Below are 11,208 nucleotides of genomic sequence, written 5' to 3' on the forward strand. Positions count from 1 at the left end.
CCATGGCAACGCGGGGCTTCGCCTCTTCCCGCCTCCTGGGACCCGCAGACCGGAAGCAGTCCGCGCCGGGGGCTTCTGGGAAAACAGCTTGCGAGCGGCGTTTCTGCGTCTGCTTTGGACAGCGAAGCTGCTGCGGATCCCGAGTTGGAGGTTTGCGAAAGAATGGGGGGAAGGTCGTGAGGGGGACGCTGGGCTAAGAGGCTGCGGTCCTTTTGGTAGGAGGAAGCGAAGAAACCTGGCGGGGACCTTCCTCGGCTTCCCGGGAGGCGCGGACAGGCCGCTGTCTCCGCATCCAGCAGCTGGGGGGCTGATAGAGGTAGATGGAAAGCCCAATCGGGCTTTCAGCATCATGGGAGAGTCCTCCATCTCCTGTGTCCTCCGCGACCCTCGCCTTTCCCCCTCCCCCATCGGCCGGTTTTGTTCTATTTCGAGGCCTGGCGTCTCGCGGAGGGTTCTGGGACTCGTTTTGGGCGGAGGTAGGAGAGGGCGGGCCTTGCGCGGAGGCTGCCGGGGCTTGTAGTTCGGCCAGACGCGGACGGAAGTGCCGTGACCCATACGTTGTTGGGGGCAGTGTGGCCTTTGGTCATCCGAAATCCGCCGCTGCGAGTGCGGTGTAGAGGCGCTGGAGGACGTCGGGGCGGGGGCGGGGTTTGCAGCGGAACTCTGAGGGAGTGAGGCGACATCACCTGGGACGCGGCTCCCCGCCCAAACACTAGTGATCGCCGGCCTGCCCACCTTCTACCTCTTTCACGGCCCACGAGCCGGCTGCAGTAAGAGAACATAAGAGGAAGATGAATTTCTTTTCTGTAGAATGATTGAGCCTTTGATAAGGTAGGATCCTGGAATAGGAACCCGCGCATCTGTTGGCTAAACCCTTTTAGTTAGAAGGCCGCTACACTTCAGAGTACTTAATTAAACCTGTCTGCATTACTTGTCTGATAAGGGCTTTTCTGATAACTAGTCTTGTGAGGGTTACAGAAGTTTTTTGAAATCATTGGTTTTCAGATCCTGGCCCTCGGTAGATACATTGAGTAGCTGCGTGGCTCGTTCCTAGTATGTGTTGTAAACAATGGCATGGGCATGACTGTGCAAATACAAGGAAAGGATCAGAAATAGCACAAGGTTTTCCTGAGGGTAGAAGCTGGGGAAACAGTGAGTCATCCAGTGAGAGATGATGATGCTGGGCTACTGCAAGAAGTTAAGATGTTATGAGAGTACCTTTTCACTGTATTTGCTGTGATTAATGCCGGTCATTTCAGATTTAAATGTAGTTCTGGGGGTGGTGAGTGGCTGAATATTTGCATTTCGTGGCATCTAGTGGTTAGTTTTTCCAGTATTAATCTGTTACTGAGCAAGTAGATATTTTTTCACATATATTTTGAGTTCAGGAAGTTCTTAAGAAATACTTCTTAACTCTTAAAAACCTGACTCTTAAAAAGTATTTTGTTAAGAAAATTTTAAGCAGATAACAGAAGAGCAGTCCCTGCTTTTGATTTGACCTACCTGTGTCCTGAGTTGCATGCAAATAATGTGTTCCACGGTCAAACGCATTTAGAAAACACTGAGTTGGACTGGTCCTTGCTTGGATTCTTTTGATTATTGAACTAAGGTTTGTTGATTTAGTGGGTCATAGATTGGCAAACTTTTTCTAAAGGGCCAGATAGTAAATATTAGGTTTTTCAGACTATATGGTGATTGTCGAAACTACTCAACTCTTGCCATTGTAGTGTGAACCGTGAACAAATACATAGAATTACTTATGGACGCAGACATTTTAATTTTGTATTACTTTCACATGTCATGAAGTGTTCTTGTGTTTTTTTTGAACTACGTAAAAATGTGAAAACTATTCTTAGTACAAACATTGTATAAAAATGGGCAGCAGGCCACATTTGGCTGTGAGCTGTAGTTTGCCAACTTCTGGTGTAGGTTATTGATTGGAATTTTTAATCCAGTAAGAAAACAAATATCTTTTACTTCCTTTATCAGCACATGTTCAAGTTTTTAGGATATTTGGTTTTTTATGTATTTTTTTTCTTTGTGCCTCAGGAGAGCCTGTGAAGAAGACGGTATTTCCCTGAGGCCTGTATCCTGCCTTGATTGACTTTTCTTGAAGTATTATAAATCAGGATGTCTGCACAGTCCGTGGAAGAAGATTCAATACTTATAATCCCAACTCCAGATGAAGAGGAAAAAATTCTGAGAGTGAAGTTGGAGGAAGATCCTGATGGTGAAGAGGGATCAAGCATCCCCTGGAACCATCTTCCTGATCCAGAGGTTTTCCGACAGCGATTCAGGCAGTTTGGCTACCAGGATTCACCTGGGCCCCGTGAAGCTGTGAGCCAGCTTCGAGAACTTTGCCGTCTGTGGCTCAGGCCAGAGACACACACAAAAGAACAAATCTTGGAGCTGGTAGTGCTGGAGCAGTTTGTTGCCATCCTGCCCAAGGAGCTGCAGACTTGGGTTCGAGAGCATCATCCGGAGAATGGAGAGGAGGCAGTGACGGTGCTGGAGGATTTAGAGAGTGAACTAGATGACCCTGAACAGCCGGTGAGTCTGCCTGTGTCACTGTCCTGGGGCAGAGGCACTGGCATAGCAGTAGGCAGAGCTGCTGAGTTCATTCCACTCGACTAAGTTAGAATTATGTACATCCCTCCTGCCCCTGAACTGCTCGCCTCCAGCTATGCTTTGTCATATAGACCACTGCACTATCTGTTTTGTATGGTTTCTCTTAGGTGTTTTTAATTCTGAATCTCACCAAATTCCTTCTCCGCTGAACCAAAACTTCATTTTTTCCAGGTTTCTCTCCGTCGACGAAAACGGGAAGTTCTAGTAGAGGAGATAGTATCTCAAGAAGAAGCTCAGGGATTACCAAATTCTGAGCTCGATGCTGTGGAGAACCAGCTCAAGTGGGCATCCTGGGAGCTCCATTCCCTAAGGCACTGTGGTGAGGACCAAAACTCCCAAGTGGGCTCGAGGGTGAAAGAGAATGTGGGCCTTTTGTCCAGAACTCTATGCTTACCCCACTAGGGGGTATAGAACAATCACCTTAACCTAATTTTGTGGACATAGACAAACTATTGGGTCTTGATTTGATTCTTACAACAGTTGGTTTGTGGACCTTCGGTGTTTTCATCTTAGACATTAATGTCATCAGCCTTTTCTCTCCTTTTACCTCTTTCTTGAAGATCTGCCTATTTCACATTGGCATTTGCCTTACTTTGAGCCAGCACCCACCTATAGATGAAGTCCCTCTATTTTGCACGCAGTATTTATTTACCATCTGTTTCACATCCTTTTAATTTCCTGCCTAATCCTATTGGTATAATGAGCTTACATGAAATCTCTTCAATCTACCTATTCTTTTCGTAGCTACCACTGAAGTCTTTCTAAATTTTTAGCCATTTTTTTTCCTCTAACACCCTGCCTAGATTCTTTTTTTTTTTCTAAGAAGCATCTTTTGTAGAAATGGTTTTGGGTGAAATTCTTCACATTTTCTAAGTATTTATGTAAAAATAGGCTCCATAGCTAAAATATGCTTTAAGTATAGAAGAATTAAATAAAAAGCTCAGATTTATAATAAATTGCTTAAAACTAGTCTTTCCAGTATATTGGCAGTTGACACCACATACTTTGTTCACTTTGATACAACCTAGTATATTCCTAAAAGTGCTGGAGTCTTTTTCGTTTTTGAGACTGCTTTGGGAATCTCCCGTTGAGGTAGTTGTAGATTACTCCGGTCTGTGCCACAGCTGGAGTCTCTGGCGGTTTTCTTCCCACCTGAGGGGACTGTGCTCGTGAACCAAAACCGATGGGGTGGGGCTGACATCTGCTGGAAAGTGCTAATTTTACACGTTTCCCCGGACATTTTCCCTGGAATGAAGTTTGAGAACCACCATCCTTGGTCATTGGAGGCGGCATTTTTCTTGGATAGAAAATTCTCTCCTGCCTGAATTTTAGAATAACTTTCCCTCACTTGTAACTAGCTTCATTTCAGCAGTCTAGTCTTTACAACACTTAGGAACTTATTTCTGTGCCATTTGCTCCCACGTAACTTTAACACTTGATTTTCTGTTTGTTGTTCATGTCTCCAGGCCTCCCTGACCCCCTGCAGCCCTTCAGTCTCTCTGTTAGTCTTCTCTCTTGACTTTATTCCTTTCTTCATCATTTATTGTAGACTTGTTCACTATTTATCATCTGATTATTGCAGCTCACCCTATAGTAACCCTTTGTACTCTTCAAGGCTGGAAGCTTCAGGAAAGTCTTAAATAACTGTGTCCTGTGGGTGGGTAATGGTACCTCATGTAGGTAATTAATTCAGGCTTTTGTTTCACTAGACTTACTAACTGAGGCTTAAAAATAACTCCTCTAACTAAGTACCATGGCAAATACCAAGTAAGGTATTTTACAGGAAAACGTTCATTTCCTAAGGGCCTATTAAATATAAGTGTCCTGTCCTGAGTTAACAGGACAGCTTATCTTTGGTCTCTTATTATGACATCTGGGTTCTGCTCTTAGTGTAGTATTGGCCGTGACCTGCCTTGTCTCGCTCATTTCAGAAATAGTTACTTTTTGACAGATCACTTATTATTTACACCATTATATTTCGATGTAATTTCTCCTTTTCTCAAAGCAAAAGAATATTATAAAGATTTTCTAATGGCCAATTTTTGTATTTCCTATGAAATTTGATCCAGACCCAGCTGCATCACTTCGTCTGACAATCTTAGCATCTGCCATCTTCCTGTTCTGTTTCCTGACGAGTGTTGTAAAGCACACTGTTTGTGTTACCACTTTTATTCAAATACACCCTTTTAAATTCCTCATTATGGAGCATTCCATTACCCCCTTAGCCTCAGAAGCAGCCATTTAATTTGGGGCGGGGGGGCACCCTTAGCACCAGTTTTCAGAGTAGTGTTTATAGATGTATGCAGGCTTTTTACCGTTTGTTCACTTTTGCTACAGTTTTCTTCAGGTGTGTTCCCTCCCAGAATAGGAAATGAGTGATATTTACATTTTCTCTTTATTTCAGATGATGATGGTAGGACTGAAAATGGAGCCCTAGCTCCAAAGCCGGAGAGTCCTTCAGCGGTAGAATCTCATGAAGCTCCGGGTGCTATCAGTATAGGTGTTCCTCAGATTTTTAAGTATGGAGAAGCCTGTTTCCCCAAGGGCAGATTTGAAAGAAAGAGAAACCCCTCTCGAAAGAAACAACATATATGTGATGAATGTGGAAAACACTTCAGTCAGGGCTCGGCCCTCATTCTCCATCAGAGAATCCACAGCGGGGAGAAGCCCTACGGATGTGTTGAATGTGGGAAAGCATTCAGCAGAAGCTCCATCCTCGTGCAGCACCAGAGAGTCCATACTGGAGAAAAACCCTACAAATGTCTTGAATGTGGAAAAGCCTTTAGCCAGAATTCTGGGCTGATTAATCATCAGAGAATCCATACCGGGGAGAAACCTTATGAATGCGTTCAGTGTGGGAAATCTTATAGTCAGAGCTCAAATCTTTTTAGACATCAGCGAAGACACAATGCAGAAAAACTTCTGAATGTTGTGAAAGTTTAAGAAATTACAAAAAAAAATCAGCACTCAGGTCTTTTTCTTCAGAAATGAAGACAAAATTTAAAACATGAAATGATACATAGTAGTTTTATTTCCCTATATAGACTGTTAGAAAATCCACTGGGAAATGTAGAAAATCTTCACCCACCATTATTTTATTTTACCTTGAAAGAAATGATATCATACCTGCCTAGAAACTGAAATTTTAAACCTAATTCAGGTGTTAATACCTAAATCTTCCATGTGATGTTTATATTATTATTTTTCCAAATAATGAACTACCTGATTCTTTGTCCCTTAAAAGTTTCTTTTTTAGACAGACATTATTTCTGTGTTGATCACTGAAATGTTCTTTGCAAGAATACATTCCCTTCTACATTAAAAGGCAACATAGGAATTATAAAATCTGAAAACCTAAATCGTTTTTTAAAAATGTACCCTTCTGCTTTCTTTTACCTAACTTGAATATGCATTCAGAAAATAGAAGATAAAGGATGACCAAAAGCCTCAAAGTAAAATGAGCCTTAAAACTCAGAAGTGATGGTGGTAAAACATCAAAAGTGAATGGGACACCTAGATTGGGGAAGGTAAAACAAGTATTATGATCCAGGAATTGAAGTATATCAAGAATTTATCTCCATGTCATTATCTGCCTGCAGGAAAACAACTCAGAACACACTTATCCTGTCTGTAATTTGAAGGCATCCTGCTAATGCGAATGTTCTGTGTTATCGGTAGAAAGTGATCAGTGAGAACAATAAGCAGTTGTAAACTATGAGAGTAGAAATCCTAACACTAGGGAGGTATTTGTAGTGAACAGCAGTGTTGAAGGGCAAATGTAAACATGAAGGTAATGGTCTGTCTTGGCTTTTAGAAAACAAAAGAGACTTGAAGATCTAATTTACTATTTTGCCTTTCTTTTGGTGAAGGACAGAAAAGTCCATGACAGGTGGGCATCAAGTATCAGGTTTGCTGGTTTATTCCTTTGATACAAAAGGGTTGCACAGCAGGCTATCGAAGCAGCCATGCATTTATTATTAAACATTTTCTACCGACGAGGCACTGTGCTAGGTACTGTAACCCTACCGTAGGTAGGTAGATGTTTCTTCCACTGTAAATCATCGGGGGTTTGGTCTGAAGCTGTTTCATGTGAGTGAGCTGCTTCCCTCCATCTGAGCAGCCCTGAGGGAGGTCACCTCTGAGATTCCCGGAGCCATAGTCCTCCTACCAGGGTGTTGTCTTTGGGGGAAAGGAAGACTCAGCTCAGAGAGCTGACCAGCTCTCCAGCAATCTTCAGAGGTGAGTCTCAGATACTCCATCACGGTTTGGAGGTTTGTGGGTCTTTTAAAACTAATCAATCTCTAGTAGCATTGAGGTTGTACTTACATGTCAAGTTGAATGGATTGTTCTATTTAAGAAATAAACAATAGGTTATTAACAACTAGTTTATTAACTATCAGAATTGATTGAACTATTTTTTTTTAATTTTAAGTCTTAACACATTTTAAAAAAATGTATAAAAGTAATACATTGTAGTAGTAGGATTATATACTCCTTGGCTGAGAATCCCAAGTACTGTGGTTTTACTGTTTAGTGGAAAACTCTGGAAGTTAAAATATAGAATATAAGAAAAGGCTTTAGTGGGCATTAATTGTGTGGAAAATGACCCATGTGAATAAAAAGATTTCATAGTTCCAGAGATTTTGGTTACATCTGGTGCTTGGATCAAATTTAAAAATGGAAAGTGAGATTTGCATGAGCCTGTTAAAAAGCATAGTAATAAATGCAAGGTCAGCTGGTGGAAAAGTGAGGCAGAATGGAGCTTGTTTATAGATTTTCTGGTAACAATTAATTATAAGAAATGTGCTTTATAGATTAAGATTTATTGAAGTATAAATATGTAGTAATGATATAATGTATTTTAAGTTATACAAGAAAATGTAGGGACTTTTGTTTTGGTCTTTTTCTCTTTGTGGCTGAGAGGAAACGAGTCAATGTCCAATAAAGCTATAAACTCCTCCGCTCTAAGATAAAATGATCTTGAGTTGGTTGATTTATTTATTTATAACTGGCTTCTTTCCAAGTAGGTTTTGAGGTGGCATATTTTTATACTGCTGTTGAGATGACAGAATTCTTAGGTCAGAGTAGGTAAGAAGGGAGCAACCTCTCAGTGGCTAGAATTTCACCCTGTTTTTTAGATCTTAACCTCTTTTCCATATACAGAGAAGCTTCCCTGTGGTACATTTGTCATAAATGCCAAAGATATTTGGTATAACGTCAGAGCTTAGAAAAAGCGGTGTTAGACTTCTCAAATACAAGTTTGTCTTGCCAGCTCTGATCCCTGTGTGTTGTTTATAAAGGATTCTGAGGCAAAGGCAAGGCTCTGTGGGGAAAATGGGCTGGACCTAAAAAGACTGGATTAGGGTGTATGGGTAAAGGAAGCAGCAGTCTCTGTACCCATCATCTCCCGTTAGTCCAGATCCCACTAGACAAATTGACTTAAAATTACTATTCGGTGATTTATTTATTTGGATATTAATTTACACCCCCACAGATCATTCTAGTTAGAAACTCTGGGGTCTGGCTGGCCTCTGATGAAGAGACCTGGCAGTTGCCAAGCAACACCATCTGTTTGGTTCGTAAAAGAACGGTCATTGTTACCGGCATGCAGACCACTGATAACTGCCCAGTGGCTACTGAGTGTTTGCTCTTATTATTGCTAAATTTTCTTCTGGTTTTCTTGGAGGTTAAACTCCCCAAATTCACACCCAGTTGGCATGTACTTGGTCATTTAGCAATATGTTTATCACATTGATGTGAATTGAAGGGAGGGTTCTGTGTATGGGAAGAATCTGCACTCCAGGCATTGGATCAGTCACCATGCCTATCTCACTTAGATTTGTAGTCAAGGAAAGGAAGATTCAGAGATTGTGTGGCTTGCATGTGGCCAGTTAGAGCTAAATCTCAAATCTGGTTCTGTGAACTGACAGGAATATATATTTTTTCACAGTGTAGTGAGTGATGGCTGTTAAACCTGATTGATAAACCTGCTTTTTTATGGTTAACAAATTTAAAAGCTTATTAATAAACATGTTCATTTGAATTTTCTACAGTACAGAAATGTTAATGAAAAAGGACATTCCTTTTCATAGTCATAGAAGGAATAATGACTTGGTTTGCTATTCTTTCAGACTTAGGCATATACATATTAAGCAAACATGTGTTCATAGCTGACACTTGTGGTTGCTGTATGCGGGCACTGTTGGAAGCGCTTTACCACGGATTAACTCTTAGTCCTCACAGCAACCATTTGAGGTAGGTACATATCTCCATTTTACATGTACTGCACTGAAACTTGCCTCCCTCCCACTTGGATGTAGACGTGGTTTTTTATGGCTACGTATCGTTCCATTGCATGAATACTGTAATTTATTTAACCAGCCCCTTCTTGATGGAAAATAGTTTTTTCCAATTTTTTAATTACAGATAAAGGTATAGTTATTAACATTCTTACCCATATATTTTACTGCCTGTGTGGATATTTCTGTAGGATAAATAGCTCAAAATAGATTTATTGGGTCAGAATGTGCACATTTGACATTTTGAGAAATAATCACCAAAAAGATGGTACCGATTTACAACTCTTATCAACAGAGTGCCTGTTTGCCTACACTCCCACCCACCCCAAATCCTGAAATATTTTTACCATTCTGGTGGGCAAAATTTGTCTTTCTTTTTGTTATTAAGGAGGAGCATCATTTTTATGTTTATTGCCATTTGCGTTTCTTCATTGTGAATTGCGTTTGCCCATTTTTCTTTTTTTAATTAATTAATGACTACCATCTCATTTTACAAAACTTAAATGATACACAACTATAAGAGCAGAAAGACCCCCCCTTTTTTTTTTTCAGTACTTCCAATCTGGTTCCACTGTCTCGTTTCATAAACATCCATTTAGTTCCCTTTCTATACATTTCCATATTAATATACATACACATATAAATGCTATTTTTACATAAGTAAGATCATGTATATGTATTCTGCAGCTTGCTTTTTTTTAAATTTTTTAGTCTCAAAAACAGATCCTGAAGTCATTAAATTTCTTTAATGGTTGATTTGAATAGGATCCAGTACTATGAAAATCCCATTATTTAACTATTTCCTTATTTTTTCTCTTGCTATTACACTGCCAAAGTAAATGTCTTCTTCATACATTTTTGTGCATGTGTGTGAATTTCTTCCAGATGGAGTTGTATGAGGTGGATGATTGGGTCAAAGGATGTGCTTTCTGATTGACCCATCTTAGCCTTCCCAAAGGTCTTCATAACTTTTTATTTTCACCAAATGTACGGAAAGTGCTCATTTCCCCACATAGCCTTACCTACACTACGTAATTTTTTTCTGATGGGCAAAAAAAGAAAAACTCCTTTTGTATTTCCCTCATTAATGGTGAGGTTGAGGTTATTTTCATGTTTTTTGGCCATTTTTATCATGGATTGTTTGTTCATATCCTTTACCTATAATAGCTTTTCTGTTGGGTTATGTGTGGATATATGTTGTTGGGTCTTTTGTTGTTGTTCAGCATCTCTTTCCCCATCCTCTGGTAACAGAATCCTTATTTATTGTGGGGAACCCATTCCCTGTGGCTCAGATGAGTATGTGACCAGGTCTGGCCTTCCTGAGTCCTGCAGCTTAGCCACAGTGATTAAAGAATGGGCATGTAACTCAAGCCAGGCTAAAGCGAGCTCTCAACAGAACTTCTGCTGGAACTATTGGAAAGAAGGCTCTACAGAGATCCCACGAACTAAGGATTGTAAGCCTGAATTTACACCATGTGGAGAGAGTCTGAGGAGAAATTCAGAGGCTAGCAGAAAGGAATGAGAACTAAGTTCCGATGTCATTTTTCTGGAGGCCCTAGATCCAGCTGTGCCTAAAGCCTGCCCTACCTCCGAACTTTAAAGTTTTGTGAGCCAATAAAGTCCCTTTCTTGTTTAAAATACTGGATTGGGTTTCTGTCCTGATTAACATAGGTTATTTGTATTTTCTTATTGATTTGTAGAAAAGCTTTGTAATTCTAAATTCTAGACTTAACACTTTATGCGTTATATAGGGTAATAAAATTAGCATGGCCTTCCATGACTTGGCCTCTATCAACTTCTGCCATTTCTTACTCCACGGACTATACCACACTCATAATATGTTACATCCCAACAGTATCTAAACATTGGTGTTGGGAATGTTTGTGGATGAAAGCTTTTCACGCAATTGTGTCTTTGGCATTTCTTTTCCATCCTTTGTACAGATTCATTAACCTGGGATTCGGACTGGGCACTACACTGCCAAGTCTATGCTGTACCCACCTCCAGCCATTGCTTTTGGGGCATTCCCTTCAAGCATCCCTTGTACGTGACCCTGGAAGCCCCTCCCTATGACCATCGTCTCCCCCTGCCCCCCACCCCACCCCGGAACATTGTTCTCTGGGGCCCTCATTTTAAGTTGCTAATGTCCAAAACCTAGTTGTTAGGGTTTATATCTATTGCTTCTGTGGGTGGAAACTACCCATGGCAGTAGGGGGAATAAAAGCATGTTGTATGTCATATGATGAGTGGTTTGGAGAAAATAAATTGGAAAAGAAAAATT

The 11,208-nt window shown here is 40.7% G+C and overlaps 1 protein-coding gene across 4 annotated transcripts; it reads left to right on the forward strand.

Annotated features, from left to right (window-relative positions):
* Positions 1-47: 47 nt before the first annotated feature.
* Positions 48-10,567, forward strand: LOC144223103 (zinc finger protein 24-like). 4 transcript variants are annotated; one of them, XR_013332566.1, is made up of 5 exons: positions 48-150; positions 2,050-2,550; positions 2,800-2,947; positions 5,033-8,883; positions 10,179-10,567. XR_013332566.1 is itself a non-coding variant. In XM_077753806.1 (4 exons), exons 2-4 carry the CDS (start codon positions 2,131-2,133, stop codon positions 5,569-5,571), a joined length of 1,107 nt encoding a protein of 368 aa, XP_077609932.1. In that variant the 5' UTR covers positions 48-150; positions 2,050-2,130; the 3' UTR covers positions 5,572-10,567. The 4 variants fall into 4 exon arrangements, 2 of the variants coding, with proteins under 2 accessions (XP_077609932.1, XP_077609933.1); XR_013332567.1 differs by having other exon boundaries at positions 5,033-6,867; positions 8,760-10,567; XM_077753806.1 differs by having other exon boundaries at positions 5,033-10,567.
* Positions 10,568-11,208: the final 641 nt, after the last annotated feature.

The sequence above is a fragment of the Crocuta crocuta genome, unplaced genomic scaffold, assembly GCF_008692635.1.
Source record: "Crocuta crocuta isolate KB4526 unplaced genomic scaffold, BGI_CrCroc_1.0 scaffold231, whole genome shotgun sequence".
In the NCBI taxonomy this organism is placed as follows: domain Eukaryota; kingdom Metazoa; phylum Chordata; class Mammalia; order Carnivora; family Hyaenidae; genus Crocuta; species Crocuta crocuta.